This window comes from Xiphophorus hellerii, chromosome 22, assembly GCF_003331165.1.
Source record: "Xiphophorus hellerii strain 12219 chromosome 22, Xiphophorus_hellerii-4.1, whole genome shotgun sequence".
Classification (NCBI taxonomy): Eukaryota; Metazoa; Chordata; class Actinopteri; order Cyprinodontiformes; family Poeciliidae; genus Xiphophorus; species Xiphophorus hellerii.
Window position 1 is genome coordinate 4098259 of NC_045693.1, and position 21483 is coordinate 4119741.

The window sequence follows — 21483 nt, forward strand, 5'->3', positions numbered from 1 at the left end:
TCTGGCATGTTTGAGGAATCTTTAGGTCTCCTGTGTTTGTTTGCATTGTTAAAAGACCATGTTAAAAATGTAAAGGCAATTTTAAAATGCTAGCTTTAGCTATTTTAGGTGTTTTCATGCAATATGTTCACTATATTTTCCCAGAAAATAACCATAAAAGGATAAAACAGGTATTTCTGTTTTATTAGCTTTTTTTCATCAGTACTTTGTAAATCACCTAATTGTCATTAAAGTTCAAGAGTGTACTGAAGAAAATGTCTTAAAACCTAAAAACAAAAGCAAAGTTGCTACTTTGTAATTTAAAAATCTAAAGAAAAGGTAAATATAAATGTAAAAATAAATAATTGATTATTTTTCTTCGTTCTTAGACTCTCAACAAGACTTTACTATTCATAATTTAACACTTAACATCTTTTTATTTATTAGCTGAACACTTAATAAACATTAACGATTAATATTAAGAATATTAAGAAATGTTGAACGTTTCATCTTTAAACCTTTAATAGTAAATATTTTGTTTTTTATATCACGCATGTTTTATGTTCTTTTACATATTTCTCAACAATGATTATTGTATTTTTGAACAGAAAAGTAGGTGGTTATTTGCGCTGTTGTCCAGTTGGGGGCGCTGCGGAACCAAGAAGCTGCAGTGGTTTTAGTAGAAAACGTGACGTTCTTGTTGCCCCTCTAGACGCTTTACTGCTCAGGTTATAGTAGTTAGCGAGGCGGCGTAAGAAGATGAAAACATTACCGTAGTAAAAAGACTGAGTCTCGCTGTATTACTCAGGCTGCGCTACAGCGTCTATTCACAGGCGCGATCCCACTACTGAGCGGCACGGGGGCTTTGACCTGCTCCGTTCCCGACCTGGGCCGGTGCACCCCTCCTTAGGCGACCTGGTGGTCCCGGGCTCCCCCAGGAGCACCATATCGATACCGAACTTAGTGCGGACACCCGATCGGCATAGTCCGCTGCAGCTCAGAGCTCCTGAGCTCAAACGATCCGCCAGCCTCAGCCTCCCGGTAGCTTGGATTACAGGCGCGCGCCACCGCACCCGGCGAACGATGCCCGCTCTCAACGGACATTTAGCCTTTAGCAAGGTGACGTCATCACGTACTGCCGACGTCTGCTGCTGCATCACAACAACCGAACATTTTCGTTTTTCTTACTTTTATCGGTTGAAACAGGAGACTACTACTTACCTTAGTATTATTATCTTATCATTCATTAAAAACACTTGACTCCGACATTGTATTACCAGAATAACAATATAACTTTATCCTGCAACATTATGACTTTTTTCTTGTATTTATTCCGACTTTATTCCCATCTGATTACGGCTTTAATCTGGCATCTTTACGACTTTTTTGCGACTTTTTTTCCTCATACAATTTCAACTTTATTCCCATATGATTATTAATTTATTCTGGTAATATTATGACTTTATTCTTGCATCATTCCGACTTTTTTCTGGTACCTTTACGACTTTTTCGAGTAATTACAACATTTTTCTCATATAATCGCGAGTTTCTTTTATAAATTTGACTTTAATCCCGTATGATTATTACTTTATTCTGCTAATACTGTGACATTATCTTAATTTTATTGCGATTATATTCCTGCTTTATCCTCGCATCATTAGGACTTTATTCTGGTGTTAGTACAGTTTCATTCTCATATTATATGAACAGCACAAGGATATCAAAAATAAAGAGAGACGTGAAAATTTTAGTTTGAAAAGTCAAAAATGTAATTGAAAAAAATAGAGAAAATTGTCATTTTTTCTACCAAATATTTTACTTTTGGACCTCAGAAATGTGCTTGTTTTTTCTAGAAAATGTCTGAGTTGTTTGGCGGAAATTTACCCCTTTATCTACAATGGCCCTAATGCGCTGTCGTAGGTTAAACGTCTTTGGTTGTTGTGATGCAGCAGCAGACGTCGGCAGTACGTGATGACGTCACCTTGCTAAAGGCTAAATGTCCGTTGAGAGCGGGCATCGTTCGCCGGGTGCGGTGGCGCGCGCCTGTAATCCAAGCTACCGGGAGGCTGAGGCTGGCGGATCGTTTGAGCTCAGGAGCTCTGAGCTGCAGCGGACTATGCCGATCGGGTGTCCGCACTAAGTTCGGTATCGATATGGTGCTCCTGGGGGAGCCCGGGACCACCAGGTCGCCTAAGGAGGGGTGCACCGGCCCAGGTCGGGAACGGAGCAGGTCAAAGCCCCCGTGCCGCTCAGTAGTGGGATCGCGCCTGTGAATAGACGCTGTAGCGCAGCCTGAGTAATACAGCGAGACTCAGTCTTTTTACTACGGTAATGTTTTCATCTTCTTACGCCGCCTCGCTAACTACTATAACCTGAGCAGTAAAGCGTCTAGAGGGGCAACAAGAACGTCACGTTTTCTACTAAAACCACTGCAGCTTCTTGGTTCCGCAGCGCCCCCAACTGGACAACAGCGCAAATAACCACCTACTTTTCTGTTCAAAAATACAATAATCATTGTTGAGAAATATGTAAAAGAACATAAAACAAGCGTGATTTAAAAACTAGGTTAATATTTAGTTAGTATTAATCTGAAATTAATATTATTAATAGTAGTAGATCTGCGTATCGGTGTGTAAATATGTGCGCGTTGGTGAGTGCGAATGGGTGAATGTGACTCTAGTGTAAAGCGCGTTGAGTGGTCAAAATGATTGGAAAAGCCCTGGACAAGTTCGGTCCATTTACCATTTCTTAAAGGTATAAAGATTAAACTTTCCGTATTTCTTAATATGCTTAATATCACAGGTGGGCAGAGAACTCAAGTAAGAGTAGCACTTCTTCAACATATTTTTACTCAAGTAAAAGTTAATAGTAGCCATCCAAGAATTTACTCAAGTAAGAGTAAAAAGAATTTGGTAAAAAAGTATTCAAGTAGTGACTTATTATGACAACTTAAACAAACTGAAACCTGGAGATGTAGGTATTAATGAGTTAGTGCGGTGCGCAGCGGGAAACGATGCAGAAAAACCGCTTATGTTTCTGAAAATACAATATGACGGAAATGTAACAAAGATTGCTGCCTATAAAAATATTTGTCAACTTGTTTCCACTATAAACTAATTTACCGAATGGAGTCGTGAGCGAAAGTTTATTAACCACCACAAGATGGCAGAAAAGGCACAACTTCCTGCTTCTCTTCCGGTGCCTCATAAATGTGCTTCCGGTGTCAGCAGGTCCATGTGGTAAACAAGCTGAAGCAGAAACATGGAGCCTTCTGATAAGTGGGCGAATTTGCCTCAGGGACCGAGTTTGAAGAACCTGACGGATGGAGGCTTCGGGAAACTGAAGGACAAACAGCACCCCGCCGTCCAGGACCTCACCAAGGCCCACATCGAGTCCTTTAACCAGGCTGTCACCGAGGGGCTCGCTCGGGTCGTCGTGGTGGGTCACCGGACATCTAATACGGAGTAATAAGCTTCAGTGATTTAGCTTAAGATGCTAAATTATATCGATTCGTCACTCAGCTAAATGCCAAGCGGATATTTTTATGTCATTCTGGGTGAAATGAGAGCAGATTAAAACCCAAACGTCATTTTTCATAAAGTTATTCCAGTTGTCCATTTATTACTCATGTTCGCCCCTCTGTCACACTAAAATTAACTTGTTTTAGGTTAATTAAAATTATTCCTGTTTGTTGGATGCGAGAAAACTTTGTGAGAACATTTTTAGTTTTTTTGGTGTAAATTTGTTTATTCTGTTTAAGCATTTAATTTGAGCAGGAAGGTGATTTGTTTGGATTGTTTCAATGTAATTCATATTTATTACTCTTGATCACTCAATGACCTGTTGATCATCTTAGATTACATAAATTAAACAACGTTATTTTAATTGTTAACTAATTAAATAACCTTTCCCCACTATTTTAATTTGAGATGCAGCTGTAACAGAAAGTTATAAACGGAGTTGGACGATATGGCTGTACAATGTATCACAATATTAACATTTCATATCAGTCTATATCAATAATTATTGATTATTTTTTTCCTTTAAATATCTGAAATACAGCCAAACTGGGCACGTAACCTTTCTTGTTTCATCCAGTTTTTACTCCACTCTGCTGTTTTTTATTTTTAAGCAGTTGTGAGATATGGAGGGAAACTTGAAACTGCTGCTGTGCCAATTACTCAGCAGGTTGTTGCTAGGCTACCAAAGAACGAGAGAGTTAGTTGATTCCACCAACCTAGCTTAGCTGCCTTTCCTCTGGCTACATCAACCAGAATGTCGTGCTGTTCAGGATTGGCGTTCAGTGAATATTGAATATTTTCTAGACGTATTATACTGATATTATGTCTATCCCGCTATATATTGTTATTGATGTATTGTTATTAGCTATGAGCTGTTCGTCGGCCATGTTTGATTTTACCCAGTGTTTCCTCTCAGGCCATCCCGCCCCTGGAGTTCATGTTCAGACAGGACAAAGTGACCCTCGCCTTTGTGGAAGCCTCCATCCACAACCCAGTGGTCACCAAGGGCAGCGTCTGCACAGAGATGAAGGTTTACCCCGCAGAGTGCCGAGGCAGGAGGTGCTCCTACAAAGGAAAGCTGGTGGTAAGGCCCCGTACCTCAGACCGGGATCAAAACAGAGACCTTGGACCTCTGTTTGACGGCGCGTTGTGTCGTTTTAGGCGGACATCAGCTGGGCGATCAATGGCATCCCGAAAGGCATCATCAAGCAGTCCCTGGGTCAGGTGCCGATCATGGTGAAGTCCAAGCTCTGCAACCTCCACGGCTTGTCGCCTAAGGAGCTCGTAAAGCATCATGAAGAGGCAGAGGTTCGCTACTCCGTCCGTGATGTCATCATCAACCATGACGCCCAATCAGATTCAAGCTTTAAGCTTTAAGTGATTTATTTTAATGGTGGAATGATTACTCACTATGCAAATTGTTGCAGAAAATACAGACTCTATTTGTAGATGTAAACAAGAAGGCTATGCTAATTTTAAAGTAGAGTGGTGGCTGCATCATGCTGGGAGGTTATTTGAAGCCAAAAGCACTGGTGCACTGCACAAAGTGAATGAAATTCATCAGGTATGCAGTCAGGATTATACCACCTCCTTGGAGAGGTTCATACTAACTATGTAACGAAGGTGGTGGCAGCATCATGCTGTGGGGGAGATTTGACATCCATAATCATTTCATATTATAAATAAATCACTAAAAATCCAGATTTTATAAAGTAAAGCTGTGATTTAAGAGCAAAGGAGTTGTTCCAGTTAAATCCCGCTAATTGTCTTTGATTTGGCAGGAAATGGGAGGTTACTTCATCATGAACGGCATCGAGAAGGTCGTCCGCATGCTGATACAGCAGAGGAGGAACTATCCGGTCGCCATGTCCAGGCCCAAGTGGAAGAGCCGCGGTCAGGGATACACCCAGTACGGTAAGGACGCAGAGCCACGGCCCCTTTAAAAATGAGAGCCGCCCCTTTAAGAACAAGCCCCGCCCCCTGCTGGCAGGTATCTCCTTGCACTGCGTGAGGGAGGAGCACTCAGCCATCAACATGAACCTCCACTACCTGGATAATGGCACCGTGATGCTGAACTTCATCTACCAGAAGGAGATGTTCTTCCTGCCGCTGGGCTTTGCTCTGAAGGTAACGCACCAAGCCGATACCTGCACCGATCCGATACCTGCACCGATCCGATAACCGTATCGGTACTGATAAAATTCTACAACATGTGTCAGATCCATGAATGCAGATCTATTCAGTCTGATTCTATTTATTTTGCGTTTATAATTCCTAACTGCACTTTCTTGGTGTTTCTTAGTTATCAAACACATTTGTAATCCAGTGCATTTATATGGCGGCGTGTTAGAAAAAAAAGGAGTAAATTTCTGCAAAAAAAAACAAAAACTGAAATTTTGAGATTGATTTCAGAAATTTGATAGAAAAACTTGGAAATTTATGAGCTGCGAAAGTCAAAAATTTACTAAGAAATTTTGAGATTAGTCTCTAAAATTCTCAAGGAAAAAACTTGAAAAAATTTTAATTTCAACATTCGATGATTTTTCAGACTAAGAAAATTCCCAAAAGTGGAAAACTTTTGACTTTTTAAACTCAGGAATTTTCAAGTTTTTTTTTTTTTTATTCTACAAAGATTCTGACATTAGCTTCAATATTTGAGTTTTTTTCTTGCAAATTTCTGAGATTAATGTCAAAATTTCTGAGATATTCTAGGAAATTGTAGACTTTTCAAAGCCAGAAATTTCCACTTTTTTTTTTTTTTTAGAAAATGTTTGATCTTAATCTAAAAATTTTAGGTTTTTTTCTGCAAATTTCCAATTTTGAAATCTTTTTTTTCTCCTTTCTTTATTAATCTATTTCTTGACAGTACTTACTCCTTTTTTTCTATCTACAAGGATCCTAACAGGCGTTTTATATTTATGTCTGTGTTTTACAAAAAGAAATGTTTTAAGTCAACTGTACCTCAGATAGCTTTATTGCTAAATTACTAGAAAAATCTCAGAAATTTTTAGTTACAGACAAAAAAAAACTTGGAAATTCCTGAGTTTCAAAAGTCAAAACTTTGCTATGAAAAACTCAGAAATTTTGGGACTAGTCTAAAAGATTTTCTACAAATAAAGTAGAATACTACACCTCAGATATCGGTATTGGAATTGGAAAAAGTGGGTCGGTGCCCTCCTGATTTTAAGTTTGTATTTTTGTTTGACTCTTGGCTGCTCAGGCTCTGGTGGACTTCACAGATTTCCAGATCTACCAGGAGCTGATCAAGGCAGCGAGGACAACTCCTTCTATAAGACCTGCGTGTCAGAAATGCTGCGCATGGTGACGGAGGAGGGCTGCACCACCCGCAGCAAGGTGCTCGACTACCTGGGCGAGCGCTTCCGGGTCAAGCTGAGCGTACCGGAGTGGTACACCAACGAGCAATGCGCCAACTTCCTGCTAAAGTAAAGACTTATTATAATGTACAAAGAAGCCCTTTAAAATGCTTTCATGTCTTTCATTGTAGTTTTGAGGATTAGTGGTCAGAGTAGGGGTGTCCAATGTGTGGCTCGGGGGCCATTTGTGGTCTGATTGTGTGTGGCCCTTCACTTCAGTTCAAGAATAATACAAAAGTTTGACTTTCTATTTTTAATTGGGACAGAATTATCACAGACAACTAGGCTTGGGACGATAAATTGTCTGAAAAGTTATTGCAATAAAAAACAGTATTGTTGTTTTGAGACCATTTTCACTAATGGCATTGATCAATAAGTTTCAAATTCTAATGAACATCTAACACTGAATTGGAAGACATTTTAAAAATAAATAAAACAGAAACGACAAATAACATAAATTATCTCTGAAAACAAAGTCGTCCTTTTAAAATAAGAGCTATTTGAGACCAAAGCACCAGAAATGTGACATTTCTGTCTAAAACTACTAGACCTCAGAAAAAATTTAGATTTTCATTCACATTAAGCCGTAATCATCAAAATTACAAGAAATAAAGACTTGAAATATTTCACTCTGTATAATTAATGTATATAATAATAGAGCTGGATGATATGTCTGAAAAATTTATCACAATATCAGGGTTTCATGTCAGACTATCGATAATTTTTGATTAATTTTTTGTTTTAGGTGTCTGAAATACTGCCAGACTGGCCGTGTGACATTTCTTTCACGTCACGACGTTGTTTTTTATTTTTAAGCAGCTATGAGGAGAAACTTTAAGCTGCTGCTGCTACAGTTACTCATCCGGTCGTTGCTAGGCAACCATACAATAAGTGAGTTGCTAGGCAACCAAAGAATGAGTGAGTCAGTTGATTCCACCAAGCTAGCTTCTGGATCAGAGTTCAGTGAATAGTCTACATATTGATTATTGAATATCCTATCTGATGTGTGATCTATTGATATTGATCAAATGTTATACTGTTATTAATTTATTGTCCAACCCTAATAATGAGTTTCATTTTCTGAAACGAGCGACTCAAAGTATTAAACTTTTCCTCAATATGCGCATCCTTCTAGACGTTCATGTATGGCAAGCCAGTTTATCAGATAATACGTTTTTTTTAAACGTGTAATTTAATGCTGTGCAGCATTGAGTTATGCGTCGCATGCGGTGCCCTCGGTGACATCAACTCCCTAGGAAGAGCAGGAAAGTTATGAAATAAAATTAAATAAAAATGATGGTGAAATTCTGCGTTTTGTGTGCAGCGAATGCCTCTGCATCCACCTGAAGTCGGACCTGGAGAAGTTCTACCTGCTGTGCTTCTCGACCCGGAAGCTCTTCAGTTTCGCCAAGCAGGAGTGCATGGAGGAGAACCCGGACAGCCTGATGTGCCAGGAGGTTCTGACTCCGGGTCAGCTCTACCTCATGTTCCTGAAGGTCAGACCCGCCTGCCCTTATTTGGGTTCTTCCTGTCTCTTCTGTATCTTTCCTTCTTTCTGTCCCTCTTTCCTTCATCTCTCCTTTCCATCTGTGTTACCTTGTTTGTCTCCTTTATTTCTATTTGGATTCCTTTCTTTCTTCCTTCCCTGTTTTTACATCCTTCCTTCCTTCATCCTTTTTCTTCCCTTCCTTCCTGTCTTTTGTCCTTCATTTCCCCTTCATTCTTTTGTTCATTTGTTCCTTTCCTCATTCCTTCCTTTCTTCCTTCCCCTGTCTCCTCCTTCCTTTCTTTCTTGTGTCCTTTTTATCTTCTTTCCTTTACCTTTTCATGTCCTTTCTTTCTTTTCTCTCCCCCTTTTTTTTTTTACATCTATGCTTCCTTTCTTCATCTGTTTTCTTTCCTTTGAAAATACCCATAAACAACTTGTAAATTCAGGAAACCCGTGTGAACCTCGTCTTCATTAAGATTCAATTTAACTCCGTTGAATCCCTCCCGCAGGAGAGACTGACGGCGTGGCTAACATCGGTGAAGCTTTCCTTCGATAAGCGAGGGTCCAAGCTGACCGGCGAACTGAGCACTGAGAATGTGATGAAGTTGTTAACCATGGGGTCGGATTTAACCAAACCGTTTGAATATCTGCTGGCCACCGGAAACCTGCACTCCAAAACAGGTACGCACAACAACAACCACAAAGACCAGCTAGCTAACTAGCTTAACTTGGGATTAAAGAAATTATCTTAATGCTTGGGAGAGGATGAGAAGCTAATTTAAAGTTTAGCAACCACCAGAACAGCTGCTACCACTGAAAAGAGGAGTTCCTTAAAGTGGTCCAGAGATGTTGATGCACTAACAGAAGGTTGTAGTTCAATTCTTTGTATGTTTCAGACGGGTCGAAACAAAGAAATGCTGTTATGTTAGCTTAAATGCTACCGTCAGTATGTGGGCTCTTACTAGCATTTTGACTTGCACAGATTTACTTAATTTGTATGTTAGATTAGTTTTATATCAAAATTAACTCAAATGCTAATGTTTCTCAAATGCTGCCATTACTATTAGGGCTATCACTAGCATGTTTACTAACATTTAGTTTGCTAAGCTCAGTTTTATATCAAAATGAGCTAAAATGCTAATGTTACCTTAAATGCTGCCATTACTATCAGGGCTATCACTAGCATGTTTGCTAACATTTAGTTTGCTAAGCTCAGTTTTATATCAAAATGAGCTAAAATGCTAATGTTAGCTTAATGTTGCCACTAACACCGAGTTACTCCATTTAGTTTACAAACATTTGTTTATGAGCTAAAATGCTAAAATTAAATCCGACTAGTTCTTTGATATATTAATAGCTAAAGTTGCATCAAATTGAAGGTTACTTTTAAATCTAAAAGGTCAATGGAAATGGCATAAGAGGAAAGCTCTTCCTGTGGGGTCAAAGGTCGTTTTGTCCTCCAGGTCTCGGCATGCTGCAGAACACGGGCCTGTGCGTCGTGGCCGACAAGCTGAACTTCATCCGCTACCTGTCGCACTTCCGCTGCGTCCACAGAGGAGCCGCCTTCGCCAAGATGAGGACGACGTCGGTCAGGAAGCTGCTGCCGGAGTCCTGGGGCTTCCTGTGTCCGGTCCACACGCCGGACGGCGAGCCCTGCGGCCTCATGAACCACATGACGGCGAGCTGCGAGGTCGTCACCGCCACCGCGTACACCACCGCGCTGCCGGCGCTGCTCTGCTCGCTGGGTGAGAACGACACCGCTGGCTTTCTGTTGCTTTTGCTTTCTTTCTGTTTCTCTATTTCTTCCTGTCTTTCTTTCTTTCTTTTTTCTATTTTGTCTTTTTGTTTTTTCATTATTTTCTCATTTGTTTTTTCTTCTCTTCTGTTTGGTCTTCTTTTTTTCTCTGTTTCTGTCTTTCAATCTGTCATTTTTCTTTTGTCTTCTTTTTTTCTTATTTCTCTCTCTCCTCCCCCCAGGTGTCACTCCGGTGGACGGTTCTCCGGGTCAGGCCTTCTCTGACTGCTACCCAGTGGTTCTGGATGGGTCCGTTGTCGGTTGGGTTGAAGCTGATTTGGCTCCATCCGTCGCCGACTCGCTGCGCCGCTTTAAGGTGACTTGGATGAATATTTCTCGTCCTCTTGGTCATTTTTTCAGGTAATCTTGACCTCTGAACTCTTCCTTCAGGTTCTGGGACAGAAGAAAGTCCCTCCCTGGACTGAGATCGTCCTGGTTCCTAAAACCGGGAAGCCCAGTTTGTATCCGGGCCTGTTCCTCTTCACTACGTTGTGCCGCATGATGCGACCCGTCCAGAATTTGGCTCTTGGGAAGCAAGAGCTGATTGGCACGTTTGAACAGGTAAATTAACATATTGTTAAACTGGTTTTGGGGAACCAGCAGCACTAAACCAGCTGCACGCTGTTCGCCTGCAGCTTTACCTCAACGTGGGGATCCTGGAGGCGGAGATAGAGCCGGGTGTTAGCACGCACCAGGAGCTTTTCCCCCACAGCATGCTCAGCGTGGTGGCCAACTTCATCCCCTACTCCGACCACAACCAGAGCCCCAGGAACATGTACCAGTGCCAGATGGGTAAGTTGGCTACACCGGGGGTGTCCAAACTGTGGCCCGAAGGCCATTTGAGGCCCTTTAGTTCATTTTCTGTGGCCCTTGACTGGAATTCAAGAATGGCACTAATGTGTTCATCCAACGCTTTTTGCAATATTTTACAGGATGAGATTTTCCGTGGCGAGTTTTTATGTTCTTAAACGGAAAATGTACAACACAAGTTTTTCTTTAGCTAGCCTTTTTTGTATTTCATAATAAGTCATACCACAAGCATCCAGCAAGATTTTACTGAAAAGCTGTAATTCTTTAATCAATTTATGCCATGATGACAGTTTGCTGGTCTGGACTGTTTCTCCAGGAGAAAGAAAATTTCTCCTGTGGGATCAGTAAAGTCTCTCTCTGCTAGCTAAGCTAGACTGGTGGAATCTACTGTCTCTCTCTTTGGTTACCTAGCAACTCACTCGTTCCCTGGTTACCTAGCAACAACCTGCTTGGTAACTAACACAGCAGCAGTTTAAAGTTTTACCACGTGCCTAAAATCTGATTCAATGTAAAATAAAGTGTAGAGAAAACTGTGGCTAAAACAGGAAATGTTGCCAGTTTTGTAGTATTTCAGATATTTAAAGAAAAAACAAATCGATAATTAATGATATTGACTGTGTATATTGTGATTCACAACCACACAGTTAAATAGTTATCACTTTTATTTTTATCGCATCAGTACCACAAAATATCATGATAAAACTTTAAGTCCATCCCTAATTTTAAGCCACAACAATCATAAATAAACCATCCTGGAGGGACTGGGGAATTGTTAAATCCTGTGAATCGGCCATCTTCCACTGCAGGGAAGCAGACGATGGGATTCCCGCTGCACTCGTTCACGGATCGCTCTGACAACAAGCTGTACCGGCTCCAGACGCCGCAGAGCGCTCTGGTCCGGCCCTACATGTACGACCACTACAACCTGGACAACTACCCGAGCGGCACCAACGCCGTCGTCGCCGTCATCTCCTACACGGGCTACGACATGGAGGACGCCATGGTAAGCGCGGGTTAACGGTCTGGTTTCTGTATCCCGCTTTGGAGCAGTCTTTATCAAACTGTGGTCCCCGGGCGCCGTCTAGTGGTCAGAAAGGTACTGCATGTAAACAACCATTTATTTGCCGTGACGTCAGCTGAAAGTGCGACGCCACAGCTAGCTTACCAAATATTATGTTTAGAAGTAATAATGGGTAAAAGGCTTAAAGCCTGAAAAGAAAAAGTGAAGAAACCGGTGGAAAGAAAACAACGTCAGGATTACTTATGATCGAAGGAAGCTGAGTTAAACCCGCTCAGAGTATTGATGTGTCGTTCACGAACGATTAGATTTGTTTTGATCGGCTCTAAGCCGTGAACGAGTCTCAGTTGGTGAGAACTGTTCTTTATTTTTACGTCTTTGTTTGCTTATAACGCTCTTGTTATTTTTATTTAATTTAATTCGCAAATAAATACAATTTATAGAAGTGGGGGTGTTATTTTTATATGTAATGGTGCAGAAGATGGTTTTTGTTCCCGCCAAGCAGCTCATGTCTATTTTTCTTTTATTGTGACTCTAAATTTCAAATAGCCGTAAGATGTTATTAATGCATATCACATTTGGTATTGAACAACTTCTTTTTTAATTTCTATGTATTTCATATCATTGGAAAGCACGTTTTCAGAATCTATGAATAAGTCAAAATGGCCCCAGTAGATTTGTTCATGAAAATAACTGATTTAAGAACTAATATTCTCATTCCAGGTTATATATTAACATGTTGTGGGGTAGTTTCATGTTAGGTGGTCCGTGTTTGTTTGTTAAATGAGTTAATCAAACTGAAAAAGTTTGAGAATCGTTGGTTTAGGGATGAAACGCTGACGCTTCTCGATGTCATTAGATCGTGAACAAGTCGTCGTGGGAGAGAGGCTTCGCTCACGGGAGCATCTACAAGACGGAGTTAGTGGACCTGGCGGAGAAGGTGAAGGGAGAGGACGGCGTCGTGTTCGGGGCCAAGCCGGGCGACCCGAAAGTGAACGGGAAGCTGGATGCGGACGGGCTGCCTCACATCGGGTCGGTGCTTCAGTACGGAGACCCGTTCTACAGCTACATCAACCTGAACACGGGACAAAGCTACGTCAGCTTCTACAGGTCACTGCTTCACGCCCCGAACAAACACAAACTCCACTGTTTTAAATACTCGTTAAAACTGTCACCATAATGTGTCAGTTTAATAAGAGACGGATAATCTGTGAAAAGATCGATCTCTTTTTTTGGTCGATTACGAACACTTAGTCGACCAAAAAGCGATCTCTGGTCCGCCTACAAACCCCTGTCTTGGTTCAGTTGAAGTGAGCTCTGGTTCAGTTCAAATGCTATGTGAACACCAAGCACACCAGAGACCGCACCAAAAGCAGGAAGTGGACTGCAGCACATGGCATTCTGGGTAAATACAACCACAACAAACGTGCCAGTTGAGCACCAGCGGGAGAAATGACTTGTTTTTTTTTTATACCAAAGACAAAAGAGAAACCCTACAGCTGCTGAAATTTGACGCCACTCCATTTTTGTTAACATTTTGTGAAGAACAAAGTTGTGCTCATATTTCTTGAGAAAGTTGTGTTGTTTTCTTCAGTAGTTCTTGGTGCAGCGCCCCCACAGGTGAGGAGGGGAACAGGTTTTTCAGTTTGGTTCATTTGACACAGTGCAGTGGGAAAGAGAACCAGAGTTGGGTAGTTACTAGTTACATTTACTCAATTACATTCACTTGAATGAGTTTTGAAAAAATGAATTTCTACAACTCTGTACTTTTTACTTTTACTTAAGTAATTTTATTATGAAGTATTTTTACTCTTTGTAAAACTTGTCGATTTTCTACCCACTGAATGGAAAAAAAAAAACGTTTTCACCAGAAATTCACCAGACACAGACTGGAAATACTTACTTGAGTAATTTCTTGTAACCTTTACTTGAGTAAAAATATGTTGAAGTAGTGCTACTCTGAAGAGAACCACAGCAGTTCAAATGTAACAAATGCTTTAATTTTCCGGACTATCAGATGTGAAAATGTCACCAACTGTATGTTTTGTGTCTGTAGGAGCCAAGAGTCTTGTGTCGTCGACAACATAAAGGTCTGCAGCAACGACACGGGATCGGGTCGCTTCAAACGTGTCTGCATCACCGTCCGAGTGCCGCGTAACCCGATGATCGGCGACAAGTTCGCCAGCCGCCATGGTCAGAAGGGCATCCTGAGCCGCCTGTGGCCGGCCGAGGACATGCCGTTCACCGAGAGCGGCATGAGCCCGGACATCCTCTTCAACCCGCACGGCTTCCCGTCTCGCATGACCATCGGGATGCTGATCGAGAGCATGGCCGGGAAGTCGGCCGCCATGCACGGCCTGAGCCACGACGCCACGCCGTTCACCTTCTCCGAGCAGAACTCTGCGCTGGAGTACTTCGGGGAGATGCTGCGCGCCGGCGGCTACAACTACTACGGCACGGAGCGGCTCTACAGCGGGCTGAGCGGCCAGGAGCTGGAGGCCGACATCTTCATCGGCGTCGTGTACTACCAGCGGCTCCGCCACATGGTGTCCGATAAGTTCCAGGTGCGCACGACGGGAGCGCGGGATAAGGTGACCAACCAGCCGCTGGGAGGAAGGAACGTCCAGGGCGGGATTCGGTTCGGGGAGATGGAGCGGGACGCGCTGCTGGCCCACGGCTCGTCCTTCCTACTGCAGGACCGGCTGTTCAACTGCTCGGACCGCTCCGTGGCGCAGGTGTGCGTGGACTGCGGCAGCCTGCTGTCGCCGCTGCTGGAGAAGCCGCCGCCGTTCTGGTCGGCCATGCGCCACCGGAAGACGGTGTGCAGTTTGTGCGGAAAGAGCGACTCTGTGGACTCCGTGTCTGTTCCGTACGTTTTCCGTTACTTCGTGGCTGAGCTAGCAGCGATGAACATCAAAGTGAAACTGGATGTGAAGTGAAAGGAACAATCAAAGCCTCTGTTTTCCTCTGCAGCTATTTATCAGGTAGCGCTAAAGTTTGAATGTTTTGACCCTTAAATAAAAGATTTTTAACTGTCGCAGTTTTATTACATGATGGTTATTAGTAGCTGTGGACAGTAGCAGCTAGTTGAGCTGCAGATTTCAGAAGCTGCAATTCCAAATATTTAGATACAAACTATTTAGTTTACAAATGAAATATTTAGCTTGCCAACTAAACATTTATTCCAGAATAGCAAACTTTTTAGTTGGCAAACCAAATATTTAGCTTGCTAATTAAATGTTTAGTCCAGAATACCAAACTATTCATCTTACAAACCAGATATTTAGCTTTCAGCTTGCTAACTATATATTTAGTCTGCGAGCTGAATATTTAACATACAAAGTAAATATTTAGCTTAAAGGTATGTAGTTTATAAATCAAATGTTTAGTCTGTTTAATCCAGAATACAAAGCTATTTCATTTACAAATCTAATATTTAGTTTGTGAACTTAAGGTTTAGTTTGCCAGTTGAGCTTACAAATAAAATATTTAGCTTGCTAAATAAATATTTAGTTTGAAACTGACATTTATAAATGGGCAATATGTAGAAAAATTAACCCGTTTGTTTCCTCTTATGACTAAATAACCCAGATTACTCATTTTTACAGTGCAATTTTCCAAATGACACATCATATCAGGGTTTCTCCCAGAAAACTTGATCAACCCGGTGCTCAGGGCTCTAGAGCAGTCCTCCTGCCGCCCACCGTGTTTTTGAGTTACAAAGTGTTTGAAGTTGACAGGAAATTTAAAAACGTCATTTGATAGTTATGCATTTTTGGAAGACTTGAAGATTAATACCTAAACACCAACTATAAAGTCTTACAAAAAGGCAATCATAAAAAAAACAACTAATAAATTAGCAATGCTAAGCCTGGCGGGGGCACAAGTAAAGCCTGGTGACCCGCCAGGCTTATCATACACTGAGGGAAACCCAGCATATAAAAGCCGAGTTTCTGCCTGGAAATGAACGAGTTCAGATGAACTATTCCAGTTCTCTCAAGGATGGTTTACAAACTTTTTATTTTTTATTTATTTACTAATTTATGCTGTATAACCACGCCACCCTTGAACAAAAACAGTTAAAATAAATAATCAAATCTTCAGGTTAATGACTTTAATGCCCACTTTGTGGAGGTAAACTTCTGCACACCCCTTCACGCTTCACTCATTGTAGTGTCTTAAATTTAACATACAGTGTCAAAAAGTTGATAAAATCTGAAAATATTTGTAAACATATGGAGGTTAAAAACAATCAGTTCACATTCACATCACTGCAGCTGTGCCAGGACGGCCGGCAGGTCCAGAACAGACGGGACAGTGTAGTCTGGTTTCACCGGACCGTCCAGCTCAGACCCGTCCGCTCTGTGGATCCACACCGTGGCGCGAACTTTGGCGTTAACCCCGCCCTGGATGTCCGTGTCCAGAGAGTCGCCCACCATGACGCAGTCCTGCGCCTCCACCTGCAGCAAGCTGAAGCACAGCTGGAAGATGGACGGGAACGGCTTCTGCTCGGCGTGATCTCCGGCGATCACCACGGCGTCGAAGAACTCCTCGCATTCGGCCGCCTCCACCTTTTCCCTCTGAGTCCGAGCGTCGCCGTTGGTGAGCAGCAGCAGCTTGTACCGGCCGCGGAGCTGCCTCAGCAGGTCGCGCACTTCCGGGGTCAGACACAGAAGCTCCAGCCGGCTGTTCTTCCACAAATAGTAGCACTGAGAAGCCAGATCGGATGCGGCGCTGCTTCCTGTAGTCTCTGCGATGCTTTCCGTCCAGTGGCACATGCGGATGTCGTCCTGGGAGGTGCCAGGCGGCCGATCGGGGCTCTCGCACAGCAGCTTCAGCTTGAATTTATCACAAATGCTGCGGATTGTGTCGTCGTCCAGGTTCAGTTTGGACTTCAGAAGCTCCCCAGTCTGCAAAATACACAAACCAAGCCACATAAATAGGTCTGAAACAATTAATCGTGATTAATTGATTATGAAAATAATCATCAACTAACTTAGTAATCGATTAATCGTTAGTTGGACTGAAAAATTTCCATTTGCTGAAAGATATTTACATCAAGACGCTGAAGCTTTGTTCTGATTCTGTTAGACAGAAATCAGACTAGGGCTGAAACGATTAATTGTGATTAATCGATTTTTTAAAAATAACTGTCAATTTAGTAATCAATCATCAATTGGACAAAAAAAGGAAATTTTCTGAAAGATATTTAGCTACACAGTACAAGTAGATACATTCTTTGCTTGATTTTGTCTGACAGAAAATCAATCTAGGACTGAAGTGATTAATCGTGATAATAAAAATAATGAATAGTGCAGCAAGGGCGAGAGAAAAAACGGAATACTTAGATTTAAAGAAATGTTCAACTAGTTTAATTTTTGTTTAAAGAACTATGCTTGTGTATTTCTGCGTTAAAAAAAACATTTTTCAAGAATATAAAAAAAAATTTAAATAACCATGATGGTTTTAAAGTCTTAACATTTGTCTTTTTGCACTAAATTGTTTCAACTGTTTAGAATTTTGTTTTACAAACATACATATTAACTGTGTATAATTTGGGTTGTGTTAATAAGCTATCACCTCTCGTGAAAACAAGAGTTTTCCCAGGCTTTTAGTAGGAAAACTCCTCCCTTGCCGGTCTTCATAACTCCTTTCTAGGTCGTGCGCCGGCAGTCTGTTAAGGAGCGGACACCACGTCTTCATTCACTTCCCAGTTCGTTCAAATATCGACTCTTTCTTATTTATGCCGTGTAAATAAAATACAATAAAACATTTTGTCCGTAAAACAAGTAACGCGAGGGTTGTTGACTTTAAAACCGAGAACTTTAGCTGGCGACATCAACAATCAGCGGAAGTTTTAACGGAACCATTTTCAGTCGTTATCACCTTCTTTAGCGCCACCTCGCCGGCTCGACTCGTGTCTACGAGCGTGTTGTCCAAATCAAACAGGATCGCTTTCACAGCTTCACCCTCCATTGCTGAAGCACGCCGTCATTCACCGCTAACCAGGAAAACAAACACAGCTTTCCAGAAGCGGTGTTAAGTGAAGTGCTTCATGGGATTTGTAGTTCTAGAAACAAAATTACGCATTTTCACAATTTTCCCTCTAGATGGCGCCACGCGTACACTGAAACTAAACGATAGCTAGACAGACAGACAGATGGTATTAAACTTGCTTAATTAACTTGCTTAATTAAGGACTTCCGCATTGTCAATTTGGTTGCAAGCTAAATATTATTAGCTTGAAAGCTTAATATTTAGTTATCAAGCTATTTAGTTTACAAACTAAAATATTTAGCTCGTTAACTATTTAGTCCAGAATAGAAAACTATTTAGGAAACAAATCAAATATTTAGCTATTAACTTGCTACCTGAATATTTAGTAAGAAAGTTATATATTTAAAGTCAATCTTAATATTTAGTTAGCAAACTATATAGCTTACAAACCAAACTTTTAGCTCGCTAACTATTTAGTCCAGAATATTAAACTATTTAGTTTACTAATGCTAGTTTACTAGTCCAGAATAGCAAGCTACAGTATGTGCTGTAATAAGCAAGCAAAATATTTAGCTCCCAAACTAGATATTTAGTTTACAGATAAAATATTTAGCTTTTACTTTGCTAACGGAATATCTAGTTAGCAAGTAAAATATGAAGCTTGTAAGCTAAATATTTAGCTATATATATGTAATTTATATGTCTTTTATATTTAGCTAGCTATATATATATATATATATATATATATATATATATATATATATATATATATATATATATATATAGCTAAATAGTTATCTAGCTAGACAGACAGATAGGAAATATTATAGCATACTATTAGTAAAACACCATTACAATAATCTAGCCTACTAAAAATGCACCAGTTTTTCTTTATCCTGGATTGATACAAACCCTTGTGTCAATTAATTCTGATAAAATTTCAAGAAGAAAATCTGATTTATTAATTTTAAAAAGGTGGTAATTAAGTAGGTTTGGGATTAAAATATAAAAATTTTGTGTCTTAAAGTTTTAAGAATTTGTGGCCAATCCCCAACAAACAACCCAAAGAAAACAGGTGATCCAAATTAAGAAAAGAGTTAATTTTGTTATAAGTAAGCAAAAAAGTGCTTTATGTCATGAAAACATCAGACATACACAAACGTCACAGTTTGTTGAATGCCATCATCAAAATCATCAATAAACATCAAGTATGTTGATCAATGTTCCATTTATTATTAATTATTAACTATTTTTACTTGAGTCATTTCTTATGGCTACTTTTTACTTTTACTTGAGTAAAATTGTGGTGAAGTGGTGCTACTCTTACTTGAGTACAATTTTTGGGTTCTCTATCCACCTCAAGTTAAACAAATGTAAATAAATTAAGTTTGACAAACTTAATTCGATTACACATAACCAATTAGCTAAATAAATTCAGTTGGACTGGGTAAAATCAACAAAGTTACCACATGAAACACTTTAAAGTTTAGAGAGGTAACTATTATTTTCATTGGTTTCCAGGATTTAACAACGAATCAGCTGATTTTTGTGTCCCAGACGCTTATTTGGAAGAATTAGTCTCGCTTTTCTAAATAATAAGAACAATTCTGCTAACAGTAATAACAAAACCCCCTACGTGACTCCTGAGCACGCATAATGCCAATTTAAACAGCATATTCCGTGACACGCAGCCTTTCAAAAATAAAAAACATTCCTCAGCTCTTATGCAAGCTGCGCTTTAACTCAGCCTCTTATCTGGCGGCGGGCCAGAGGTTCACACGCAACGCCGTGCAGAGAAGCTGCAGAACCTTCCCATCAGATACCACAACAAGCCTTTCTCACATTAAATAGCTGTTCTTCCAGCGCAGGTACCTGCAGGACAAAAAGAATCTGGCCTAAATATCTCTGGAACATCCAAACATGCAACCTGCTGCTTGCATGGGAAGGAAACTTTAAATGAAAGAGCGCTGCAAATTAAAGCCTTATTTTTATTGACATTAATAAAAACAAAAAAAACTTAAAAAATGGAAGTGAAAGATGAGACGGTGGATGGTTGAAAAGAAAACATAAAACTGTAAAGGTGGAATTTCCCCTCTAATGTGAACAGGGAAACAAAAGTGACATGACTTCCTTCATGTTTCCGAGAAAGACTGGAACTGTAGCATTATAAGTTTTTGGCATTTTCTGCCAATGTTATGTCACTTTTTTCCCCCACCAAGCTTAATTTTATTTCTTGCTTTATTATTTATCTACCTGTGATGTAAATGTTGTGATGCACTTTGGTCAGCTGAGGTACGTTTCTGCATTTACCAGGGTGAGTGGCCGAGTCTGACGTCATATTTCAGCTAGAGATGGAAGCGTGTCACCGGCACAAGAACGACACAACTTAAGGTGTAGTTTACAATTCATTACATTATTAGAGTACGTCGATTATTAAAATTCCTCAAGGCAAATTATCTGTTTGAAACTTTGTTAAATTATGTCTTACGTTGTATTATTTAGCGCCATGTGTTCCGGACGGATATTATTTTTTTTGCTCTCACTTCCGCCGAAGAATGCTAAGTGCTATTAGCATAACATAAATCTGTAATCCCCTGTTTTGCTGGGGTCTGGTGTTTTTGTGCGTACATTGCTCACTTGTACACAAAAGCTGTAACTGGTGTTGTAAACTTAGAGTTCGTGTATGAAATTGACTGAAATGACTTCCAGGCGCTGAGAGATTCGCTGTCCGCACGGAAATACTTCTGCATTTATCACGGAGGGTGGCCAGTCTCAAAAAAGTCTAAAAGTTCTACGAGTCCTGAAGCTTCTTTATTTAGTGCTGTGTTTCCGGCCGGATAATTATTTGTGTTGCACAACGCTTTTGCTTCGTTGCCGAGCAACGCTAAGTGCTATTAGCCAAACATACGTCCTCTTTTCTCCGGACATTTAATCGTTTTTCGGGGAACTTGTGTTTTTTTCTGTGTTAAAAAGTATATTTGTCCGCTTTGTGCTGTATTATCTTTATTATTAAATTTAACATAATTTTAGATTTTTGTGTGATTTTTTTTAACGTACTTTTAGGATAATTTTCACTACTCTGTAGCTTTTACTTTTATTTGAGTAATTTTATCATGAAGTATTTCTTCTTACTTGAGTAAAATTTCTGGATTTTCAACCCACTGAATGAAAAACAAACATGTTTAACCAAAAATTCACCAGACACACACCTGCAGTTTTGTTTAAGTTTTGAGTTTATTTTTTTTATGGCAAGAAACTTATTTTGATTTGTTTTTAACTTTTCTGATTTCATTATTTGTTTGTGAATTATTGTCATTTTGGTCCTTAAAATACCAAAATGTCCACTTAACTTTATATTTTGGTCCGCCTGATGATGTAATTTTTAAATATTAAAGGATTGATAAATTTATCAGTTACTCAGGACTTTTTACCAAATACCTTTTTACTCTTACTTGAATAATTTCTTGGACGGCTACCTTTTACTTTTACTTGAGTAAAAA

General features: G+C 40.3%; 2 protein-coding genes across 2 annotated transcripts; one reads left to right on the forward strand and one right to left on the reverse strand.

The window, feature by feature from the left end:
* Positions 1 to 1972: 1972 nt before the first annotated feature.
* Positions 1973 to 15023, forward strand: polr1b (RNA polymerase I subunit B). The gene is given in 17 exon segments (XM_032553602.1): positions 1973 to 2307; positions 3210 to 3417; positions 4417 to 4584; positions 4662 to 4808; positions 5282 to 5414; positions 5491 to 5627; positions 6721 to 6763; positions 6766 to 6943; positions 8199 to 8370; positions 8873 to 9044; positions 9827 to 10108; positions 10341 to 10487; positions 10490 to 10719; positions 10794 to 10950; positions 11775 to 11971; positions 12846 to 13096; positions 14043 to 15023. Coding segments are annotated over 16 exon segments (3474 nt in total). The 5' UTR covers positions 1973 to 2307; positions 3210 to 3240; the 3' UTR covers positions 14926 to 15023.
* A 964-nt stretch (positions 15024 to 15987) lies between these two features.
* Positions 15988 to 18035, reverse strand: nanp (N-acetylneuraminic acid phosphatase). Its single transcript, XM_032553603.1, has 2 exons — positions 17873 to 18035; positions 15988 to 16896 (listed from the first exon to the last, which is right to left on the reverse strand). The coding sequence occupies exons 1-2, from the start codon at positions 17960 to 17962 to the stop codon at positions 16255 to 16257; spliced, it is 732 nt and encodes a 243-aa protein (XP_032409494.1). The 5' UTR covers positions 17963 to 18035; the 3' UTR covers positions 15988 to 16254.
* Positions 18036 to 21483: the final 3448 nt, after the last annotated feature.